The sequence below is a fragment of the Bos indicus genome, chromosome 10, assembly GCF_029378745.1.
Source record: "Bos indicus isolate NIAB-ARS_2022 breed Sahiwal x Tharparkar chromosome 10, NIAB-ARS_B.indTharparkar_mat_pri_1.0, whole genome shotgun sequence".
Taxonomy (NCBI): Eukaryota; Metazoa; Chordata; class Mammalia; order Artiodactyla; family Bovidae; genus Bos; species Bos indicus.
This window is the reverse complement of record NC_091769.1, coordinates 51078002-51104230: the sequence shown is the minus strand read 5'-3', so window position 1 is coordinate 51104230 and position 26229 is coordinate 51078002. Positions and strand designations below refer to the sequence as shown.

Below are 26229 nucleotides of genomic sequence, written 5' to 3'. Positions count from 1 at the left end.
TATATCCTTGTAGTTTATTTATTTTATACAGAGTAGTTTGTACCTTTTAATCCCCTATGCCTGTCTTGCTCTCCCTCCTTCCCTCTCCCCGCAGGTAATCATTACTTTGTTCTCTGTATCTGAGAGTCTTATTTCTATTTTATTATATTCACTCATTGTTTTATTTTTTAGGTTCTACATATAAGTGATAACAGGACATACCATAATTTTGTCTTTGTTGTAAAATTATTGCTTGATTTTAAAAAAGGAAAAAAAAATTTGAGTTCAGATTTACCCTTTCACTTCTACCCTCCTCAGTTACACACATAGCCATACAGTTGCTGTTATTTTTAATTAAATGTTATTTGAAATTTCCAGTGAGCAAAATGATGAGAAACTGAATGTAGACAGTATGAATTTGAATTAATCTTAAGATAAAATTTTAAAAATTTATCTTCTAACTTGTAACAGAGCCAATTTGGAGTGTTTGCGTATTCAGAAATGTGGTATCTCTCCACTTACGAGGAGTGTGTTGTACATTTCTATAGTTTATTGCATATAGACCTTTTTTTTGTTGATGCTTTCATTTTTTTCTTGATAGAATATATTTTATATAATAGGTAATTAGCAATATCTTTATATCTCACATTACATGTTGTAATATGAACTCCAGAGTCCAAGCCAGCCATGTTAGACATTTGTGCATTGTACTCTATAATTTGCAATACTGCCTTCCTAACCAGTTGAAACTGACTGCCAGATACTCTTCAGACTTGGCAGGATAGATCCACCCTTCATTTTGCTACTGGCCATGATAATAACACAATCATGACTACAGCAGTAGACTCTCTACAATATATTGAACTCCACCCGGTTTGTACTGATAGGAGACCTAAATAGGTCCTAGCAGATTTTTTCTTTGATGACTAATATTTAGGGATTTTAGAGTACTTTAAACAAGACAAACAAGAAAATCATTAAGTTCACTGAGTAATAGAAACCTATTGTTTGAAAGGCATTTTTCTTTTTCCAAAAGTAGTATGTCTTGTATTAGATAAATTAGGGAGCTGAAGCATCTTGCTCCTCAGCTAATCCTGCATAGTAAAGGAGAGTTTCGAATATTGTTTTCTTAAATTTATTTTTTAATTGGAGGAAAATTGCTTTACAGTATTGTGCTGGTTTCTGCCATACAGTATCATAGGATTTTTAGCGTTCATAGGTTTTATGCCAAAAAATCTTTGTCCTTTATTTCTATACTTTAAGGTTCTGTAGGAACAGATGATTTTATGCCTTCCTTTGACTCTGAGGATTTCATTTATTTTTAGTTATAAGGGGAGACCTTAAACATTGTGTACCTTATGTGTATAACTGCTGCTCTGAAACAGGAATAACAGCCATTATGCCAGGGACTGTGGTAGGTACTCTCATTTAACCCTTAAAGTACTTTTACAAGGTCAATACTATTATTGTCCCAATTTTATAGACGAGAAACAGTGTAGTTTACTTAGGTTACACAGCTAGTCACAACCAGAGACTTGAATCCAGGTCTTTTTAGTACACAAATGAAAACACTTAACTTAGGTTGACTACTCCTTTTTGTCAGTGACCCCACTTAAATGTGGATTACAAGCTTCCCTTTCACTCAGTATCTTTTATTATTCAGTTGCTAAGTTGCTTCCTACTCTTTGTAACACCATGGATCGCAGCACGCCATGCTTCCCTGTCCTTCACTATCTCCCGCAGTTTGCTCAGACACATACCCATTGAGTCAGTGATGTCATCCAACCATCTCATCCTTTGTCATCTCCTTCTCTTGCTGCCTTCAGTCTTTCCCAGGATTAGGGTCTTTTTTAATGAATTGGCTCTTTGCATCAAGTGGCCAAAGTATTGGAGCTTCAGCATCAGCCCTTCCAGTGAATATTCAGGGTTGATTTCCTCTAGGATTGACTGGTTTGATCTCCTTGCTGTCCAAGGGACTCTGAAGAGTCTTCTCCAGCATCACAATTTGAAAGCGTCAATTCTTTGTCACTCAACCTTCTTCCTTTGGGCTTCCCTGATGACTCAGCTGGTGAAGAATCTGCCTGCAGTGCAGAAGACCTGGGTTCAGTCCCTGGATTGGGAACATCCCCTGGAGAAGGAAACATCTACCCACACCAGTACTCTGGCCTGGAGAATTCCATGGACTATACAGAGGGTCTCATAGAGTCAAACATGACAGCGACTTTTACTTCAGCCTTCTTTATGGTCCGACTCTCACATCCGTACATGACTACTAGAAAAACCATAGTTTTCACTATATGGACCTTTATTAGCTAAGTAATGTCTCTGCTTTTTAATACACTGTCTAGGTTTGTCATAGCTTTTCTTCCAAGGAGCAAGCGTCTTTTAATTTCATGGCTGTCGTCACCATCTGCAGTGATTTTGGAGCCCAAGAAAATAAAGTCTAACTGTTTCTATTGTTTCCCCATCTATTTGCCCATGAAGTGATGGGACCAGATGCCATGATCTTCGTTTTTTGAATGTTGAGTTTTAAGCCAGCTTTTTGATTCTCCTCTTTTCACCTTCATCAAGAGGCTCTTTAGTTCCTCTTTGCTTTTTGCCATTAGAGTGGTATCATCTGCATATCTGAGGTTATTGATGTTTCTTCCAGCAGTCTTGCTTCCAGCATGAACTTCATCCAGCCCAGCATTTCACATGATGTACTCTGACTTCCCTGGCGGCTTAGAGGGTAAAGCATCTACCTGCAAATGCGGGAGACCCGGGTTTGATCCCTGGGTCAGGGAAGATCCCCTGGAGAAGGAAATGGCAACCCACTCCAGTACTCTTGCCTGGAAAATCCCATGAACGGAGGAGCCTGGTAGGCCACAGTCCATGGGGTCCCAAAGAGTTGGACATGACTGAGCAACTTCACTTTCACTTCTTTCACTCTTCTAATAAGATAAATAAGTGGGGTGACAATATACAGCCTTGACATACAGCTTTGGCATACTCTGTTGTTCCATGTCTGGTTCTAACTGTTGCTTTTTGACCTGCATACAGGTTTCTCAGGAGGCAGGTAAGGTGGTCTGGTATTCCCATCTCTTTAAGAATATTCCAGTTTGTTGTGATCCACACAGTCAAAGGCTTTAGCATAGTCAGTGAAGCAGAAGTAGATGTTTTTCTGGAATTCTCTTGCTTTTTCTGTGATCCAGTGCATGTTGACAATTTGATCTCTGGTTCCTCAATTTGATCTCAGTATCCTTTGAGTATATCTTTTTCCTTAATATTTTCCCGAAGTTCTTAAATTCGCTATAACTTTTTTTGTTATTATTGTAATGCCTTTATTTCCTCTAGCTTCCTAGAATATTTTGGAGATATAAAATATCTTTGTGTTGAAATGTTCCTCTTGGTGGTTTGGTTAGTTGACTAGTTCTCTACCCTAAGTCATTTGAGGTCAAGTTTGTACTAGGAGGGTGGGGCACAAGACTTTTGCATTCACAGAGTAAGCCTTAGATGAGATAGTCAGACCATGTGAACTCTAAATGTAAACTTGGTGCTCTCTGTGCTTCCTGCTTCCTCTTTACCATTTCAGGGGAGATAGTGATCTTGAGCAGACTTGTTTCAGAGTCTGACAGTTCTAAACTCCATTGTCCTGTATCTTCATTATCCTATATCTTCTTTCTTTTTTTTCCCATTTAATTATATGAAAGGGGCTTCTGGGCTTCCCTGATAGCTCAGTGGGTAAAGAATCCTGCAATGCAGGAGGCCTCAGTTCAATTTCTGGGTCGGAGAAGGGTTAGGCTACCCACTCCAGTATTCTTGGGTTTCCCTTGTGGCTCAGCTTGTAAAGAATCTGCCTGCACTGCGGGAGACCTGGGTTGGGAAGATCCCCTGGAGAAGGGAAAGGCTACCCACTCCAATATTCTGGCCTGGTGAATTCCACAGACTGTAAAGTCCATGGGGTCACAAAGAGTTGGACACGACTGAGCGACTTTCGCTTTCACATATGAAAGAAAATAAAGGGCAAACTTGTTTCTAGTTCATTTTCTGAAAACTTCTAAAACTTTAATAGAAAATTCAAAATTATCTTATTTATTCCTTTTAAAATCTTGTTCCTTTAGAGTTCTGTAAAATTATTTTTATTTAAAAATTTAAAATATTGTGTTAATCATAAAAAAGTATATTTATCATTGGTAGTGAAGTTTCATACCAAAAATGATGACTCTTTCTAAACTTTATCACTGTATTGAAGTAACAGTTCCTGAAAGTTGTATTGATAAAGTTAGTGGATTTTTACCCCCATTATTAAACTTACACCATCACATAAACTTAATTTATAATGTAAAATATATAAACTTAATTTATAATGTGATTTATAATGTAAATGTAAAAAACCCTAATTTATAATGTAAATCCTAACCCTAATTTTTAGTTTTGAAAGTTAGCCTTTTTAGCTGTTATCTTCTTTCATGCAGGATTTACTACTCATTCTGTATCCCAAACTAATATCAGGCGTAATTGTTATGCTGCTGTTATGAATAGCAGTAAAGTGATTGAATCAAACCAGTACAAAGAAGAACTAGTATTATGGTTTCAGTATTGAAACACTGTATAATATCAAACCATTCACAATAGGGCCAAGGAACTAGATATATCTAGTACAAAATTACCTTTATAAATTAGATCAACCAATGATTTTCACAGAAATAAAATACTAGATGGTAATCTTATTAAATGGCAAGTAGTTCAGAGCATTCTTTATTGATCCTTTGTGTCAATTTTGTTGCTTTTTTAGTTAAAAAATATAGAATTGATATTTATTTCTTTTCACGACCTTGCTCCCCTTCTTTTTCTTAGTTCAAAGTAGAGCATACATTTGTACTCAAGAACATAATATGGGATGTTAATATTGCATCTAAGGACTGCGTGACAGTGGAGAGAACAGTTACTGGCATACAAATGCACATACCACATGCTGCACCATAACTTCTCTCCATTACTCCATACTTCTCTCCCTTACTCCCTTCCCACCTGGAATTGGGCAGACAAAATTAACCAAAAATCAGAGCAGAGTTAACAAAGAGTTCGTTTTTTTGGCCTCGGGGCATAAACTAATGGAAAAGAAATTGAATTTAGTAAATTATGCTGTGAATCATTTCTTTGTAAATTCTCTTATGGATTCCTCTTCTCAGAATTTATCTTGTTCTTTGGCAGATTTTTATTGCCTCTCAGGATCTGCTTTACCAAGACCCAGAGGGTGGTCGTAACGATCTGATGCCTTCTTAATTATGGCTTTACTTTTTGACAACAGCTTTATTGAGATATAATTCACATACCATACACATCTCACTTTAAGTGTACTGAACTCAGTGGTTTTTAGAATATTCACTGAGTTGAACAGTCATCAAGGAGTCTTTAAATAAGTGGTCTTCTATGACCTTTTTTTAGCATAGTGTTTTTGAGGTCCGTATAATGTTGTAAAGTGAATCAGTACTTTATTTCTTTTGATGATTGAGTGTTAATCAATTTTGTGGACTTACTTATTCATCAGTTGATGGACATTTGTTAACACTTTTTGGCTCTTGTGAGTGGCTATAATGGTACTGTTAATATTTGTGTATAAAGTTTTGTGTGGATATATATTTTCATTTCTCTTAGGTTATGCCTTGGAGTGGAAGTGCTGGATCATATGATAACTCTGTGTTTAATCTTTTGAGAAACTGCCAGACTACTTTTCCAAAGTATATGTACCATTTTACATTCCCACCAGCAATGTGTGAGAGTTCCAGTTTCTTTACTTCCTTGTCAACATTTGTTATTATCTGTAGTTTTTTTTTTTTTGTAGCTCTCCTAGTGGGACCTGCTTGAATCTTGAATCACATATACCTGTGCCTTACTGTGACTTGTTTTTCTTGCATTTAATTATGGTGATCCTTGTGCGACTGGCTGCCTCTTACAGTTTGCTCATTGCTCTACACATATGTAAACCCATCTTTTGTTCCTCCTTTACTGCTGATCCTGCTGAAGTCCAGACAGGGCTTGATGATTGATCTTGGATACAACACTACCTGCCCTTGAAGAAGATAGAGATTTTGATAGCTTCGTATAGAAATGGGTTGTTTCAATTTTAACTCTTTGTTAACTCTGCTCTGATTTTTGGTGAATTTTGTCTGCCCAATTCAAGGTGGGAAGGGAGTAAGGGAGAGAAGTTATGGTGCAGCATGTGGTATGTGCATTTGTATGCCATAATTAAGAAGTTACAAACAAAAACATATACCTATGATGTTGTTTATTCCTGTAACTGTCAATTGTGGAGAAAATCTTGCAACTAAATATCTATCTTGTTTTCCTCTTTTTTCTGGAAGTAGTTTACAAAGTGGGTGTTAAGTACAAAAATCATCTGTGGTGTTAGAAGTTAGGATAATGGTTAAAACTCTTGGTGGGTGCAGTGACTGGAAGGGGATTTCTGGAATGCTAGTTATCTTATCTTTCTTGATCTTGGAGCTAGTTACATAAATGTGTGAGAATTCATTGGCTGTAAACTTAGAATACATGTATTTTTGTTATACTTCAATAAAATCTTGTTAAAATTGTTAACAATGTTTAAATCATTTTTAGCACTAGTAAAGGTCTTCATTTGTCTTATTAACTACCTTTTAAATGAGTGTATTTCTGTTTTTAAAAATTTATTTATTTTCAATTGAAGGATAATTGTTTGACAATATTGTGTTGGTTTCTGCTATAATCAACATGAATCAACCATAGGTATGCATGTGTCCCCTCCCTCTTGAACCTCCTTCACATCTCCCATCCCAAGAATTTATTCCGAGTCATGATATTTAATACCTTACATTATCACTGTTCTTGTATATACACTGCTTTGGTGTAGATGTTTTAATTTCAGGTTCTCTTGTTAGGGCTTCCCAGATGTGCAGCTCATAATTTTAGAGATACAGTGATTTAGGTTTTTAGATTGGCTATAGAGTTTGATTTTTATGTTCTCCTGTGTTGCTTTAACTGAGTGATCTGAAGCAACTCAGTCTTGGCTTTTTTCTTTCTGTATGTATCTATCTAAAACTTCATGAAATGTAGTAGTTGTGCCTACTGTCTGTTGGTGAGTTGAGTCTCATTAAGAGACTAGAGTAGTGTGAAGGAAAGAACCATGAAAGAGAAGCTATATTCATATTCATTATTTATAGTAATCCATCTATCACAGTAACCATCAAGATGTACAGAAAGTATTTGATATAATTATCACTTTAAAATGTGATACCAAAAGAAAAACATTATTGACTAATCAAAGTCTTTTGAATTCTGATCTTTTTATCTGTTTTTACTATAATAGGTTTTGGAGAAGTTGTTTGATTTTGACCAAATACATTATGCTGCTGATGTTAGGAAGATACAATAAGATCAGCTTTTTGATTAATACAAGATTTGAAGTAGACTTATGTTCTATGTTCTATGATCTTTACTCTGTTTCTTTTTTTCTTTTTTTTTAATTAATTTTATTTTATTTTTAAACCATACATAATTGTATTAGTTTTGCCAAATATCAAAATGAATCCACCACAGGTATACATGTGTTCCCCATCCTGAACCCTCCTCCCTCCTCCCTCCCTATACCATCCCTCTGGGTCGTCCCAGTGCACCAGCCCCAAGCATCCAGCATCGTGCATTGAACCTGGACTGGCATCTCGTTTCATACATGACATTTCACATGTTTCAATGCCATTCTAAAAATTGGATCTGTAAGAGTTATCAGAGAAAAACGACTTGTTATAGCCATTTTATATCCTGATGAGAAAAAGGCATTTCTGCCCTATTACAGGAATATTTGTGCTTCCCAATTGACGCTTGTGATAGAGAACCTGCCTGCCAATGCAGGAGATTTGAGAGACGTGGGTTCGATCCCTAGGTTGGAAAGATCCCCTGGAGGAGGGCATGGCAACCTACTTCAGTATCTTTGCCTGGAGAATCCCATGGACAGAGGAGCCTTATGAGCTACGGTCCATGGAATCACAAAGAGTCGGAGAGTCAGACATGATTGAAGTGACTTAGCACACACGCACAGGAATATTCTCAGTGGAATATGAGAACTCTTTAAATATTATAATAAAACACATTGACAATCTTTTAAATATCATGTTGTGTCTTCTAGGCCTTCCTTAAAGTTTCCCATGTCTCAATGGACTCCTGAATATAACAAGCTGTATACCTTAAAAGTGGATATGAAGAGTGAGATTCCTTCTGATGCACCAAAGACACAGGAGAGTCTGAAAGGGATCCTCTTGCATCCAGAGCCCATCGGGGCAGCCAAAAGTTTTCCTGCTGGAGTTGAGATGATTAATAGTAAAGTGGGGAATGAATTCTCTCATTTGTGTGATGATTCTCAAAAACAAGAGAAGGACATGAATGGTAACCAACAAGAGCAAGAAAAAAGTGTTGTTGTGAGGAAGAAACGCAAAAGCCAGCAGGCTGGCCCTTCATACATGCAAAATTGTGCTAAAGAGAACCAGGGAATATTAGGATTGAGACAACACTTAGAAACACCAAGTGATGAAGATAATGATTCCTCTTTTAGTGATTGTCTTTCTTCTCCTTCATCTAGTCTACATTTTGGAGATTCTGATACTGTGACTTCGGATGAGGATAAAGAAGTCTCTGTAAGACATTCCCAGGCAATTTTGAGTGCTAAAAGTAGAACTCATAGTTCACGGTCCCATAAGTGGCCTCGGACTGAGACAGAATCCGTTTCAGGATTGTTAATGAAAAGACCCTGTTTTCATAGCAGTTCATTAAGGAGACTTCCATGCAGAAAGAGATTTGTGAAAAATAATTCCTCCCAGAGGACACAGAAACAAAAAGAGAGGATATTAATGCAGAGGAAAAAACGAGAAGTGTTAGCCCGAAGAAAATATGCGTTGCTCCCCAGTTCTAGTAGTTCCAGTGAGAATGACCTCAGCAGTGAATCCTCTTCCAGCTCATCAACTGAAGGAGAAGAAGATTTGTTTGTTTCTACCAGTGAAAACCACCAAAACAATCCAACTGTTGCCTCAGGTAAAAATTTTGTTCCTTAAATTTAGTATAGCATGGAAGCTATTGCATTGTGTTTGTCCTTATTTTCTTCTACATTTGGTGATTTCATTATATTTAAAAGGAATATGAGGCTCTATTAACTTTTATGTTTAAGCTGTATGAATAACCAACTTTATTTAGCCATGACCCCTCTTCTGAGATACAAATGTTGAAATTTTCTAAAATTTTAAATAGAAAGTTGTATATTTTTCTATTTTTCTGATGAAAATGAAGCAAGAGATTTTACTGAGGGTTGTTTTGAAAAAATTTGCATTTTATACGTATCAGATTATATTTTATGAATTGTTGATTTATTGTACAGTTTCTTTTTGTTTTTTCCTGTAGTGCATCTTTAATATGTTTACCTTTAATGAGTGCCTTTTTAGATAGCTATGTGACAGATTTCTTTTACATTCAGCCACAGTAGGGACAATTCTGGTCACTAAAAAAGACACTTATTTTTCCTTACGTACTCTATTCTTACTGTTTACTATTCTTTTGTCATATTCTTTATAACCAAAAAATAATTTCAAGCATTTGAGAGGTAGCTTTTATTGTGATACTAGAACACAAACTTTTAATCCTGACAGTGCTCAGTCAAGCCTGTGATTAGTCAGTTAAAAATGGGTTAATCATTAGCTTGAGTGCACCCCTCACCACAGTAAATGTTACATTTAATTGGAATAAGTTTATGTATAGTCTCTGAAGTGTATGTTACCTACAAACCATTTTTACACTTTATAGTCACTTAAGGCAGTTTGATGAAGTGAGCATTGAAGAGTGAAGTCTGAACTGAGGTAAAAGATTACTTTCTTGTGAAAGTATAAGGAAAACAGGATTTGAGAGAGCTTGATTTTTCTGGGGCAAAGATCATGGTTTCCATTTACTGGCAGAACTTTCCCAGTCTTTGCCTGGTGTCTTCCTGTTGAGGGCAAAGCCTACTAGCCTTCTCTTCAGATGACCATTTCTCCCCCTTCTCTCCATCTATATGGGTCCCTTCCTTTTTTGAGACTCCCTTTCCTCTTCCACATTTATTTTTCTATCCTTGCCAGAACACTGAAATCAGCAACTTTGTTCTTAATTTTAGTCTTAGCTATGGTTAGTTCATTTTTTAAAAAAACCTACCCAAATACTTGTTTTTAAAAAAATTCGTTGAGATCACCTGAAAGAAGGTTACAGCAGCCATTCCTTGAAGTTTCTTGAGAAAGAGGGAAGTGATAATAGGAATTGTCTTGCTTAAATGTCACATTTTACATTTTCTCAGGTAATTGGAATGTGAAGACTAGTTTGGGAAGTAGGAGCAACATAATCTAGTGTCTGCTTGAAATTAGTGAGACAGCATGGTTGGTTATATAAAGCAGAAGTTCCAAGGAACTGGTATTTGTAAGGAAGCATAAGAATAGAGTAAATGTAGGTCTGGATCAGTGTCTTTATCTAGGAAGAAAGGAGTTCGTATACTCTTAAATATTCAAGATAAATTCAAACTCTAATTCATTTAAAAATCTTGTTTAGTACTATTGTAGCATGTAGGTTTTTAAACTTTCTTGTAAGAATTACATTATTTTCAAACATTACCCTTAATGGTTTGTCTCTGAAAAGACAGATCCAAAAGTTGAAGCCAAGTACTCACACTGATGTTTTCTCGTTTCTAGACCAGAATTTTGTTTTATATTAGTTTTTAATAATAATATTTATTTGGTGTGAAATTTTAAAAGTTCTAAGAAAGTATAAAGTAAAAAGTAAGTTTACCTCTTATTAGGTTCCAGCCTTGCTACCCAAAGGTAATCAGTTAGCAGTTTCTTACTTCCTTCAGAAAATGTGGAAGTATATATAAATATAGATAAGTAATGTGGGTTTTAAAGATATCAGTATGTATAGTCACTTCTTTTTTTAAAAAAAAAAAAGCTGCATAGTATTCCCTTTGTATACGTGGTCCACAGTTTATTTAATCAACTTATTTTTGTTGATATTTGCTACATTCATCAGTATTCAGCATTCTGAATGCATTTTTTACGTGTCTAAGTAAGCATATCTTAAGGAATAATTTGAAAAGTATATCACAGTGTATATGCATTTTAAAATTTGGTAGCAATTGTTGCCAGGATGCCCTCCAAGGAGTTTGCCTCAAGTTCTTCATGGCCCATCAGTGGAGGATATCATGATAGTAAAAATACCTAGTACTGGGGACTTCCTGGTAGTCCCATGGTTGGGATTCCGCCTGCCAATGCAGGGGACACGGGTTCAGTCCCTGGTGCAGTAAGATCACACATGCCATGGAGCAGCTAAGCCGTGAGCCACAACTACTGAGCCTGCAAGCTGCAGCTACTTAAGCCCAGGGCCCAGAGCCCATGCTCCGCAGCAAGAGAAGCCACTGCCATGCGGAGCCTGTGCACCACAACAAAGAGAAGCCCCTACTTCCCACTACTAGAGAAAGCTCATGTGTAACAATGAATTTAGACCCAGTGTAGTCCAAATAAATAAATAAAATTTTTAAAAATACCTAGTATTTGTTGGGTATTTACTCTGTGCTGGTAATGTTCTGGGCTTCTCAGATGGCGCTAGTGGTAAAGAACCCCCCGGCCAGTATTGGAGATATAAGAGGTGTGGGTTTGATCCCTGGGTCAGGAAGATCCCCTGGAGAAGGGTATAGCAACATACTCCAGTATTTTTGCCTGGAGAATCCCATGGACAGTGGAGCCTAGTGGACTGTAGTCCATAGGATCACAGAGTTGGACATGATTGAAGCAACTTAGCATGCATGCACAGTAATGTTTTAAGTGTTTTATATGTGTTCTCATTTAATCCTCCCACTCTTTGGAGGTGGATTCTGTCATTATCATCTTCATATCATAGAGAAGCATTTAGAAAACCATTTTAGAATAATTTATGTACAGAATAGTTAAATATTGATGGGACTTAGCTGTATTGTCAAACTTTTTTTCCTTTTTCCAGTTTATTGTATTTTTTTATTAATCTTTATTTTCTAACTTTTTATTTTGTATTGGGGTATAGCTGATTAACAGTGTTATGATAGTTTCAGGTGAACAGCGAATGGTGTATTGTCAAAAATTTTTAGTGCTCTCAAAAAATTGACTTCTTTAGATTCTTTGAGGTAAGGTTTTCTTCTAGATGTATTTTTAGTGCTGGCTTTTTGACTCCAGGTATAGTGTGTTTTAGTGTTTGTAAATGATTAGGGGCGGATTTATCTACTGAACTTTAGTAATATGATTTGTAATGTGGATGGGCATTATCTGGAGTACTGGGACAACTTTTTCATAATGCTGTTTATCAGCGCTTATTGATTATTACTGTAGTGAACTGATGGAAAGAATGTTTTACACGTTAAGTCTTTTGTTTAACCTTCAAACTCTCTAAGGCAAAACTGTTGTAGATAATTAAAGGGTTTTGCCAGATTACCAGGAATGAGTTATTTAAGTCAGTACTTTATATTGTATAACAAATTAGTTCATATGTAGTCAGCAGATTTCTGTGTAATCCCTGTTTGCCTTTTGCTTTATCATTATTGTCTTTTAAATTTATTAGAGCTCTCTATTCAAGCCTAGAAAGCCAAAATGATATACAACTTGAGTTGCTGGACATTGAGTTATTTCCCTTTGCCAATGGGGTAGAGAATTTATACATCCTGTTTTGTTCTCAATGTTTGCTAAGAACTTCATATGTTTTAAAATAACCTAGTGGCAGCTAAGTTTCAGAGAGCTATTACTCAGTGTGCCTCCTCTGAACTGCTATTTAAATTTTTATTATATAATACTATAGGCTTTGATTTCTCCCAATTAATTGTACTTTTGAGGATCTCCTTATTTTACTAAATTTAAGTTAAATATTTATAGATTATATTTCCTCCAGACTTGAAGGAAATGTAAATACCATGTATGTCCCCAAATAAGAGAACTAGAATATGTCAGTCCACTTTCCTACTGAGGAGAAAAAAAAAGTTTTGAATCTCTTGAAATATATACATTTAGGGCTATAGTTAAAGTAGTAGTATATCTAAAGTAGTAGTTTTAGTCTTAAAACTAAATCACTAATTTATTTGCATATATAAAATGTTGAATAAATATCAGTTTAGAAATATTGCATGTCAGTACCCACATTTCCTGATAATAGGAATTATAATAATAATAATAATTACTCACACAGGCACCTTAGGTACCAGTGACTTGGTAATTGCTAGAACCACATTTTAAGTTGGACAGTTTTCAAGATCATATTATTCTCATCTTTGTGTAAGATATAGCACTTGTGACTCCATGAGTGATGCTGTCACTGGAAATTTTATTCCAAACTACATATACCTTTTTTCCTTATATTATGATTGGAAAATCCCTTTTTCGTAGGTGTTTTGTTTTGTTTTATTTCTCATAGCTGTACACTTTATTTACAGCTTTAAAAAATGTATCCAACAGGTATATATTCATATTTTGTGACTATACTCCATACTGTATTGACTTAAGGGTTTTACAAGTGTACTCAGCTTGTAAAGATGCTCAACCCTTGGAATTGTAAAGTCCTTACACTGTGAATTATATCTAAATTCATGAATATTTCTTTTCTAAAAATAACAGTTTTTGTTATTTTATAATTTGTATATGGGAATTTTCACACTTTTAATATAAAAAAATATAAATATACAATGAACTCCTACATATTCAGAATCTAACTTCAGTTTTCAACATTCTGCTATTCTTATTTCATCTCTTACCTCTCCTTTTTTTAATGGAGAATGTCAGAACAGTTTCTGTCATCATACCATTTAATTTGTTTTATATACTACATATTTCCTACAGACTGGTGGATCTAAAAACTTGATTAGATTCAGGTTCAGTTTAGCAACATTTCCTTGGTGGTGCTGTGCACATTCTGTTGTATCACATGTTAAAATTGATAAGAGGGTTTAGATTGTGTCATCCTGATCCTTCCACCATAAAATTTCCCATTAACATTTCATAAAATACTTTTAGCAGCTTTGATGATCTTATCTAGATACATTATTTCATTAAGGGTTCTAAAATGCTGACTTTCTAAGTCTGTCATTCTGTTACATTTATTAATTGAGTTCTCATAAAAGGAAGAATTTTCCCTACATCAACTAATCGATTACTCTGAAATGTAGGTCATACAGGAAAGGTAAGACGAATGCTTGAATCTTCACCTTCATTTACTATTTTTTCAGAATAAACTCTAGCAATATTTAAAGAGATTTTTCATTTTCAAGGACCATTTTGAGATCATAGATTTTGGCATAGTTGATGTGTTGTAGTCTTCTTCTTCTTTTTGATGTTCAAATAGTTTCATCTTTGACCAGTGGGAGCATTTTCAAGTTGGTCTGTGTCCTTCTGATACCACTCAAGTAAACTTTGCTAATATCCTTACTCTCTGATTTAACAAGATAGTCCAGATTCATCCTATTCATTTCCTGTCCCAAACCCGGAACTAGTCATTCCAAGTACTCCTGGTTGCTTTTTATTGAGAAATAACAAAACTGCTCATTTTTCTATTGGGTTATCATTGCTTTTCATCTTTCTTAATGCATGTAGTTTGTAAAGATTATAGAAAGATAAATAATTAATTCACGTGACTATTTCCACTGAATATTTAGGATTAGCGTTTTTATGTAAGCTTGTGTTTTACTTTTTGATCTGTTTACTCTTACATTGAAAATCTTGATTCTTAACAATATGAACTTTTATTCTATACAAACTATAAATACACAGACAAGTAAACATTCATATATGAATTTAAATGAAAATACTTACAATTATTACTAACAATAATTCTGTTGAATATAATACAAAATTTTTTCTGTGTGTTTCTTTGTTGCCCTTGGCTGGTTTTCTGTGTGGTTATGCCACCAATTTAATATGCATTTAGGATCATTTGTTTCATGGTTGCTGCAAGGTTTTATTTTTTTCTTTTAAAGGATTTGTAAAAATTTTTAGTTTTGCTTTTTAATTCTGTGAAGCACATACCTGGTTCTGAAGTCAAAATCACTGCAGACAGTGACTGCAGCCACAAAATTAAAAGACGATTGCTCCTTGGAAGCAAAGCTATGACAGACCAAGACAGGGCATTAAAAAGCAGAGACATCTCTTAGCTGAAAAAGGTCCATATAGTAAAAGCTGTAGTTTTTCCAGTAGTCGGGTATGGATGTGAGAACTGGACCATAAAGAAGGCTGAGTGCTGAAGAATTGATGCTTTTGCATTGTGGTGTTGGAGAAGACTCTTGAGAGTCCCTTGGACAGCAGGGAGATCAAACCAGTCAATCCTAAAGGAAATCAATCCTGAATATTCATTGAAGGGACTGGTGCTGAAGCTACCTGATGTGAAGAGCCAACTCTTTGGAAAAGACCCTGATGCTGGGAAAGATTGAGGACAGGAGAAGAGGGAGACAGAGGATGAGATGGTTGGATGGTATCACTGACTCAATGGACGTGAGTTTGAGCAAACTCGGGGAGATAGTAAAGGTCAGGGAAGCCTGGCATGCTGCAGTCCTTGGGTCACAGAGAGTCAAACACGACTTAGCGGCTGAACAAAATCAAAACTTTTAAATAAGATGCATTCATTGAGGTCTAGTTTTCCATCTCTGCCCTCTCTTCCTGTCTTTTTCTCACTAATAGTCATTTCACACTATTTTTGTCTTAGTTTGTTCCATTTTTCCTCTTCAAAAAGATTAGCAAATATATATATATATGTATGTGTATGTATGTTTACATACACACATCCTCCCCTCACAACATAGCTCTCTTTTTCACTTAACAATATATTCAGTTGTTAGAGTATAGAGATATAATAGAGGAATAAAAAAATAGATATGAGATGTAGGCTTTCCTACATTCCTCTGTTCATTCTTTTTCATTCCTCTTTTATTTTTTCCACAGGTCCACAGTACTTGTAGTTGTATAGTTATATCCTAATTTGTTCAACCAGTCTCCTATTGATGAACATTTTGCAGACTTTTGCTATTATGAATCGGCTTGCAATGAATAGCTTTTTGTATATGTCATTTGATAGTTCATGCCATTGTATCTTTGGGATAGAATTATAGGAGGGGATTGTTGGGTCAAAGACAAAAGAGTATGTTATTTTAAAAATATGGCCAAATTTCTCTGTGAAGATTGTAACCATTTTGGATTCATCAGCGTTGTATGAAAGTGCCTATTTCCCAAAGCCTTTCCAGCAGCATCTGTTGTCAGATTTTAATTTTTTGGTCCATTTGATAGGGAAGAAGTAGTGTATCAGTGTATTTTAATTTGCATTTTTTATGAGTAATGTTTCTGTGTCTTTTCATGTATTTAAAAGTTATTTGCATTTCTTTTCTTGAGATCAGTAACTTCATTTGCCTGTTTTTCTCTCAGAATATTGGTCATTATTCCATCCATTTTTAGTAGTTTTTTATATATATATTCAGTTCAGTTCAGTTCAGTCTCTCAGTCATGTCCGACTCTCTGCCACCCCATGAATCGCAGCACACCAGGCCTTCCTGTCCATCACCAACTCCCAGGGTTCACTCAGACTCACGTCCATCGAATCAATGATGCCATCCAGCCATCTCATCCTCTGTCGTCCCCTTCTCCTCCTGCCCCCAATCCCTTCCAGCATCAGAGGCTTTTCCAATGAGTCAGCTCTTTGCATGAGGTGGCCGAAGTACTGGAGTTTCAGCTTTAGCATCATTCCTTCCAAAGAAATCCCAGGGCTGATCTCCTTCAGAATGGACTGGTTGGATCTCCTTGCAGTCCAAGGGACTCTCAAGAGTCTTCTCCAACACCACAGTTCAAAAGCATCAATTCTTCGGCGCTCAGCCTTCTTCATAGTCCAATTCTCACATGCATACATGACCACAGGAAAAACCATAGCCTTGACTAGACGAACCTTTGTTGGCAAAGTAATGTCTCTGCTTTTGAACATGCTATCTAGGTTGGTCATAACTTTCCTTCCAAGGAGTAAGCGTCTTTTAATTTCATGGCTGCAATCACCATCTGCAGTGATTTTGGAGCCCAGAAAAATAAAGTCTGACACTGTTTCCACTGTTTCCCCATCTATTTCCCTTGAAGTGATGGGACCGGATGCCATGATCTTCATTTTCTGAATGTTGAGCTTTAAGCCAACTTTTTCACTCTCCACTTTCACTTTCATCAAGAGGCTTTGGAGTTCCTCTTCACTTTCTGCCATAAGGGTGGTGTCATCTGCATATCTGAGGTTATTGATATTTCTCCTGGCAATCTTGATTCCAGCTTGTGTTTCTTCCAGTCCAGCGTTTCTCATGATGTACTCTGCATATAAGTTAAATAAACAGGGTAACAATATACAGCCTTTACGTACTCCTTTTCCTGTTTGGAAGCAGTCTGTTGTTCCATGTCCAGTTCTAACTGTTGCTTCCTGACCTGCATACAAATTTCTCAAGAGGCAGATCAGGTGGTCTGGGATTCCCATCTCTTTCAGAATTTTCCACAGTTTATTGTGATCCACACAGTCAAAGGCTTTGGCATAGTCAATAAAGCAGAAATAGTTGTTTCTCTGGAACTCTCTTGCTTTTTCCATGATCCGACATATGTTGGCAATTTGATCTCTGGTTCCTCTGTCTTTTCTAAAACCAGCTTGAACATCAGGATGTTCATGGTTCACGTACTGCTGAAGCCTGGCTTGGAGAATTTTGAGCATTACGTTACTAGCGTGTGAGATGAGTGCAATTGTGTGGTAATTTGAGCATTCTTTGGCATTGCCTTTCTTTGGGATTGGAATGAAAACTGACCTTTTCCAGTCCTGTGGCCACTGCTGAGTTTTTCAAATTGGCTGGCATATTGAGTACAGCACTTTCACAGCATCATCTTTCAGGATTTGAAATAGCTCAACTGGAATTCCATCACCTCCACTAGCTTTGTTCGTAGTGATGCTTTCTAAGGCCCACTTGACTTCACATTCTAGGATGTGTGGCTCTAGTTGAGTGATCACACCATCGTGATTATCTGGGTCGTGAAGATCTTTTTTGTACAGTTCTTCTGTGTATTCTTGCCACCTCTTCTTGATATCTTCTGCTTCTGTTAGGTCCATACCATTTCTGTCCTTTATTGAGCCCATCTTTGCATGAAATGTTCCCTTGGTATCTCTGATTTTCTTGAAGAGATCTCTAGTCTTTCCCATTCTGTTGTTTTCCTCTATTTCTTTGCATTGATCGCCGAGGAAGGCTTTCTTATCTCTTTTTGCTCTTCTTTGGAACTCTGCATTCAGATGTTTATATCTTTCCTTTTCTCCTTGGCTTTTCACTTCTCTTCTTTTCACAGCTATTTGTAAGGCCTCCCCAGACAGCCATTTTGCTTTTTTGCATTTCTTTTCCATGGGGATGGTCTTGATCCCTGTCTCCTGTACAGTGTCACGAACCTTAGTCCATAGTTCATCAGGCACTCTATCTATCAGATCTAGGCCCTTAAATCTATTTCTCACTTCCACTGTATAATCATAAGGGATTTGATTTAGGTCATACCTAATGGTCTAGTGGTTTTCCTTACTTTCTTCAATTTCAGTCTGAATTTGGCAATAAGGAGTTCATGGTCTGAGCCACAGTCAGCTCCTGGTCTTGTTTTTGCTGACTGTATAGAGTTTCTCCATCTTTGGCTGCAAAGAATATAATCAATCTGATTTCAGTTTTGACCATCTGGTGATGTCCATGTGTAGAATCTTCTTTAGAGAGATGTATTCTGTATCACACATTTTCCTCCAGTTTGTCTTTAGTTTTTGACTCTGCAGTGTCAAAAATTGTTTTGGATTAGTCACATTTATTGACTGTTACTGTTCCTGTGTTTTTGATCATCATTAGTAAAGTTTTTCCCTCTACAAGTTTATAAAGAAACTAACCCATTTCTCTCTGGCCCCTGTATTGTTTACCTTTTTTTCCCCCCTTACAAAGCTCAGATCTATTTGATGTTTACAATGTGAAGAATGGATCCTTTTTTTCACGTGACTATCCAACTGTCCCAAACCAAACCGTTTAAAATGTTCTTTCTCCTGTTGAATTGAGATGCCACCTTTGTCATATGTTAAATTTCCTTAAGCACTTGGATCTATTTATGGAACTTTCCTACTATTCCATTGGTCAGTCTGTCTGCCCATGCACTAGAAGCACAGTTTTAATTATAGACTGTTTCATATTTTCCTGATTATTTTCTCCTGTTTTTTCCTCCAAGTGAACGTATAATCAACTTTTTATTTGAGGATGGTGGTAGGGGGGAGACACATGATGATATATTTTTTGGAATTGTGTTTGTAGGCTAAATTAGAGTGAACTGACATCTTTAATGGAGAAGGCAATGGCACCCCACTCCAGTACTCTTGCCTGAAAATCTCATGGACTGAGAAGCCTGGTACACTGCAATCCATGGGGTCGCTAGAGTCGGACATGACTGAGCAACTTCACTTTCACTTTTCACGTTCATGCATTGGAGAAGGAAATGGCAACCCACTCCAGTGTTCTTGCCTGGAGAATCCCAGGGACGGTTGAGCCTGGTGGGCTGCCGTCTGTGGGGTCGCACAGAGTCAGACACAACTGAAGCGACTTAACAGCAGCAGACATCTTTAAGATTTTGAGTGTTCCTATTCCAGAGTATGGAATGTCTTTTCATTTACTGAAATGTAATTTTGATCTTGCAGGGAATGTTTTATAGATTTTTTTATCAGCTTTATTGAGGTATAATTTGCCTATCATAAAATTTATCCATATTGAGTATACAGTTCAGTGACTTAGTAAACTTAGAGCTGTACAGCCATTGCCACAGTACAGTTTTAGAACATTTCCATTAATCTCAAAAGATCCCACCTGCCTGTTTACAGTTAGTCTCTGTCCTACACTTACTTCTCATACAACCTCTAATCTGCTGCTCTCTCTATAGACTTACTTTTTCAGGACATTTCATAATACTATATGTGATCTTTTGTATCTGGCTTCTTTCACTTCCCTTAGTGTTTTTGTGGTTCATCTGTGTTGTAGCAGATATCAGTAATTAATTTCATTTTGTTTTTATTTAATTCTATTCATTTTATTACTTAGTTCCTTTATAGTATGCCATTGTATTGATAAGCCACATTTTGTTTACCATTTGTCAGGTGGTGGACATTTAATTGTTTCTAGTATTTGACTATTGTAAATAATACTGTTTGTGAACATTTGGGTACAGATTCTTTGTGTATGTATATGTTTTCACTTCTTTTGAAAAGATACCCAACAAAAGCATCCCTCAGAAGAAGAGTCAAAGCTATTAAAACTTAAGTAACTTTGTGACTACAAAAGACAGGAGCAGTAGCAATGGCAACTGTAACAGGAAGATTCTTTGATAGTAACTAGCATCAGCTTGTTGAACATGCATTGCATTATGATATATTTTATGTAAAGAGTCTGAGTTCAGATTTGGAATTAGGTGTTAATTCCAAGTGTTGCTTATGTTTGTTCGACAAGTCATTTAAACTTTTTAGGTTTTAGTTTCTTATGGAGCTAGACACGTAGAATATTAAACATGGGACAGAGTATGCGCTCACAAATTGGAAGCTCTTGTTATTGGCATCATACCAGACTTAAGACACAGGGAAACGAAAATAACAAGTTATATGGAGGGATTCCCGAAGAAGTCTGCTAGAGCAACTGTTGTTTTTGTTACCATTGTTACACTATCCAGGTTGTTACATTTTATTTTTCTCATGAAGTACAAATAAAATAAGTAATCTTAAATAGCTAAATCACCTGCAGTCCCATCACTTTTAGTTACACTAAAGTTTCTTGTCATTTAATATTTCTACGTGTAAAAGACAACAAAAATGAAATTGGTCCGATAAGAAGTGACCTGTTGATTGTTTTAAAGCTTTATTAGGGTTAACTTCATAACTTCAGGGATATTTCCTTTAAATTTTGTTTTAAATAATAGTCATTCTAAAGATACCCATATCTTGCCTAATTGTGATAGTTATTTAGTTGCATGATTTTTGTGTAGTGTATTCAAGTAATGCTTATAAAGGTTCTTTTTGGAAAAATTACATTTAAGCAAACAGTGCCTAAATAAGTTACTTATATAACTTTTAGTTATACAGCCTCTATATTCATAAAAAATGATACAAATTAAATTTTAATACACTAGCAAAGCTAGCTTTGTATCATTTATCATTGGAACTGATGTTTGACTTTGCTTAACTACCTGAAAGGTGTTTAATATTACCTGTCAGGCTGCAGTCCATGGGGTTGCAAAGAGTGGGACACAACTTGGTGATTGAACAACAACGTTAGGTGATTTCTTTACAGGCTTGTAAAGAAATTTCATATATACATACCATAGAGGGAGATCACCAATAAAGTTGATATGCAGATGTAGCTTTTCTCCATGTAAAATGGTAATGTCTACTTGATAGGTTAAAATAAGGGAGTTGGTTTTTTTTTTTTTAATCCATGGTGTTTTATTTTTATATATTATACTTTTAGTTCTAAATATATGATTGCTGGGAGCTTTTATCTTACTCTTTATCATGTATGAGATTATGAAGAATTAGAAAAGTAATTTGGAAATTGAATTGAGAATATTAAGTAGATACTTAAGTGCTGCCATTTTGTTGTTCTCTGTGTATAAGATATTTATGATGTTAAAAATACATTTAGGGACTTCCCTGGTGGTCCAGTGGCTATAAGACTCTGCCCTCGCAATGCAGGGGGCCTGGATTTGATCCCTGTCAGGGAACGACATCCCACATGCTGCAAATAAAGGATCCTGCATGCCTCATTTAAGACCTGGTGCAGCTAAATAAATAAATTTAAACAATTAAAAAAAAAAAGAGAAGGCATCTCCTGGTTTCCCAAATGTAAAACAAACAAAACAAGCAAACCAGAAACAAACAAAAAAAACCATTTGACTTGAACATGTCTATGAGTGTAGACTTTAGAACTTAGAAACTACTTTAAAATTTTGCACATCTCATAGTTTTTAAATCTTATTTTTTTTCTATTTAGTGGATAGAACAATTTATATGTATTCCAAAATAAAATGTTATGGAATATTTTTAAAATAACTATTTCTCCAATCATAACGTCTTTCATTGCCTCTGATTTACTAGTGCCTGCTTTGTTATCCTCTTTGGAGTATCAGTATCAGAGAATATGTTATATATCTAATCATGGACTTGTAACCTCCTCCAAATACTGGCCAGCTTTTGAAGTAGTACAGATATTTGATGATAGAGCTATATTACAGATGAAATTCCAGGATGTCTAGGAATGGTGCCTCAGGTAAAGGAATGTAGACTGTGTAAATTCCACACTGAGAAAAAAATTGAGCCATTTGTTATCATGTGGTAAGCAAGCATTCTGTCAAAACAGGATAAAATTGAATATAACTATCAATGGAATACCAACATACTAGTAGAAAATACAATGAGAAAAAGGTAACGTGTGCAAAAGCAGCAAAGGGAATAAACTGTCTAAGAATAATCTCAATAGGAGTACATTTGGCTTCTCTGAAGAAACTTTGTAACTTTGTAAACTTATGTAACTTTATACAATTACATTTATAATCAAACCATATTCTCCGTTTTTTTAGGGGTTTATAAATATGATATTGGTAGATGTCAAGATAGGATCTTGGATGGAAGTATGTATGTTTTAGAGATATCAGGGCTTTTAAAGTGATGTCTAATGCCACTGCTGCTGCTGCTAAGTCGCTTCAGTCGTGTCCAACTCTGTGCAACCCCACAGACAGCAGCCCACCAGGCTCCCCCGTCCCTGGGATTCTCCAGGCAAGAACACTGGAGTGGTTTGCCATTTCCTTCTCCAATGCATGAAAGTGAAAAGTCAAAGTGAAGTCGCTCAGTCGTGTCCGACCCTCAGTGACCCCATGGACTGCAGCCTTCCAGGCTCCTCCATCCATGGGATTTTCCAGGCAACAGTACTGGAGTGGGGTGCCACTGCTCCACTCCAAATCTCAGGAATTTTTCTCTCCCCTTGATTTATAATCCTGAAAAATAATTAAGAAAACCTGAAATGTACTAGGTATCAAAATAGAATAATTTTAGTCCTTTCATCATATGGTGTTGGGACAGTTATAGATCTACATGCTCAGAAGGTGAATTTAGACCTTTTATATCATGTTAGATACAGAGATTAACAAAATGGATCGCAGACATACATGTTAAGAGCTAAATTACACAATTGCTAAAGCAACATACAAATACTCAGTCACCTTTGGTTATGCAGAGGTTTGTTTAAACAGTCACCAAAAATGTGATCCATTAAAGAAATTGCTGACTTGGTGTTTCATCAAAATGAAAGACTTCTCTTCTTTTTAATTTTGTTTATTTTTTAATTGAAGGATAATTGCTTTACAGAATTTTGTTTTCTGTAAAACCTCAACATAAATTAGCTATAGGTATACATATATCCCCTCCCTCTTGAACCTCCCTCCCATCTCCATCCCCATCCCACCTCTAGGTTGATACCGAACCCCTGTTTGAGTTTCCTGAGACACACAGCAAGTTTCTGTGGCTGTCTGTTGTGCATGTGGTAATATAAGTTTCTGTGTTACTCTTTCCATACATCCTACCCTCTCCTCCCTTCTCCCCATGTCTGTAAGTCTGTTCTCTATGTCTATCTCTCCATTCAGATCAGATCAGATCAGTCACTCAGTCGTGTCCGACTCTTCGCAACCCCATGAATTGCAGCACGCCAGGCCTCCCTGTCCATCACCAACTCCCGGAGTTCACTGAGACTCACGTCCATCGAGTCAGTGATGCCATCCAGCCATCTCATCCTCTGTCGTCCCCTTCTCCTCTTGCCCCCAATCCCTCCCGGCATCAGAGTCTTTTCCAATGAGTCAACTGTTCGCATGAGGTGGCCCAAGTACTGGAGTTTCAGCTTTAGCATCATTCCTTCCAAAGAAATCCCAGGGCTGATCTCCTTCAGAATGGACTGGTTGGGTCTCCTTGCAGTCTGATGGACTCTCAAGAGTCTTCTACAACACCACAGTTCAAAAGCATCAATTCTTCCGCGCTCAGCCTTCTTCACAGTCCAACTCTCACATCCATACATGACCACAGGAAAAACCATAGCCTTGACTAGACGAACCTTTGTTGGCAAAGTAATGTCTCTGCTTTTGAACATGCTATCTAGGTTGGTCATAACTTTCCTTCCAAGGAGTAAGCGTCTTTTAATTTCATGGCTGCAGTCACCATCTGTAGTGATTTTGGAGCCCAGAAAAATAAAGTCTGACACTGTTTCTACTGTTTCCCCATCTGTTTCCCATGAAGTGATGGGACGGATGCCATGATCTTAGTTTTCTGAATGTTGAGCTTTAAGCCAACTTTTTCACTCTCCACTTTCACTTTCATCAAGAGGCTTTGGAGTTCCTCTTCACTTTCTGCCATAAGGGTGGTGTCATCTGCATATCTGAGGTTATTGATATTTCTCCCGGCAATCTTGATTCCAGCTTGTGTTTCTTCCAGTCCAGCGTTTCTCATGATGTACTCTGCATATAAGTTAAATAAGCAGGGTGACAATATACTTGTTGTTAACAAGTATAACAACATATATAAAAAAGGAGCCTTGATGTACTCCTTTTCCTATTTGGAACCAGTCTGTTGTTCCATGTCCAGTTCTAACTGTTGCTTCCTGACCTGCATACAAATTTCTCAAGAGGCAGATCAGGTGGTCTGGGATTCCCATCTCTTTCAGAATTTTCCACAGTTGATTGTGATCCACACAGTCAAAGGCTTTGGCATAGTCAATAAAGCAGAAATAGATGTTTTTCTGGAACTCGCTTGCTTTTTCCATGATCTAGCGGATGTTGGCAATTTGATCTCTGGTTCCTCTGTCTTTTCTAAAACCAGCTTGAACATCAGGAAGTTCAAGGTTCACATATTGCTGAAGCCTGGCTTGGAGAATTTTGAGCATTACTTTACCAGCGTGTGAGATGAGTGCAATTGTGCGGTAGTTTGAGCATTCTTTGGCATTGCTTTTTTCGGGATTGGAATGAAAACTGACCTTTTCCAGTCCTGTGGCCACTGCTGAGTTTTCCAATTTGCTGGCATATTGAGTACAGCACTTTCACAGCATCATCTTTCAGGATTTGGAATAGCTCAACTGGAATTCTATCACCCCCACTAGCTTTGTTCATAGTGATGCTTTCTAAGGCCCACTTGACTTCACATTCTAGGATGTCTGGCTCTAGGTGAGTGATCATACCATCGTGATTATCTGGGTCGTGAAGATCTTTTTTGTACAGTTCTTCTGTGTATTCTTGCCATCTCTTCTTAATATCTTCTGCTTCTGTTAGGTCCATACCATTTCTGTCCTTTATCGAACCCATCTTTGCATGAAATGTTCCTTTCGTATCTCTGATTTTCTTGAAGAGATCTGTGGTCTTTCCCATTCTGTTGTTTTCCTCTATTTCTTTGCATGATCGCTGAAGAAGGCTCTTATCTCTTCTTGTTCTTCTTTGGAACTCTGCATTCAGATGTTTATATCTTTTCTTTTCTCCTTGGCTTTTCGCTTCTCTTCTTTCCACAGCTATTTGTAAGGCCTCCCCAGACAGCCATTTTGCTTTTTTGCATTTCTTTTCCATGGGGATGGTCTTGATCCCTATCTCCTGTACAGTGTCACGAACCTCATTCCATAGCTCATCAGGCACTCTATCTATCAGATCTAGGCCTTTAAATCTATTTCTCACTTCCACTGTATAATCATAAGGGATTTGATTTAGGTCATACCTGAATGGTCTAGTGGTTTTCCCTACTTTCTTCAATTTCAGTCTGAATTTGGCAATAAGGAGTTCATGATCTGAGCCACAGTCAGCTCCTGGTCTTGTTTTTGCTGACTGTATAGAGTTTCTCCATCTTTGCCTGCAAAGAATATAATCAGTCTGATTTCGGTGTTGACCATCTGGTGATGTCCATGTATAGAGTCTTCTCTTGTGTTGTTGGAAGAGAGTGTTTGTTATGACGAGTTCATTTTCTTGGCAAAACTCTATTAGTCTTTGCCCTGCTTCATTGCGTATTCCAAGGCCAAATTTGCCTGTTACTCCAGGTGTTTCTTGACTTCCTACTTTTGCATTCCAGTCCCCTATAGTGAAAAGGACATCTTTTTTGAGTGTTAGTTCTAAAAGCTCTTGTAGGTCTTCATAGAACTGTTCAACTTCAGCTTCTTCAGCAGTACTGGTT

General features: G+C 36.7%; 1 protein-coding gene across 9 annotated transcripts in view; it reads left to right on the top strand.

The window, feature by feature from the left end:
• Positions 1–26229, top strand: part of RNF111 (ring finger protein 111) — a 94125-nt gene that overhangs the window by 28994 nt on the left and 38902 nt on the right. For all 9 annotated transcript variants that reach the window (XM_070796667.1, XM_070796663.1, XM_070796668.1 and 6 more), the window contains exon 2: positions 8120–9018. In XM_070796667.1, the coding sequence (XP_070652768.1) occupies positions 8139–9018 (880 nt within the window). In that variant the 5' untranslated portion in view covers positions 8120–8138. The remainder of the gene's footprint in view (positions 1–8119; positions 9019–26229) is intronic.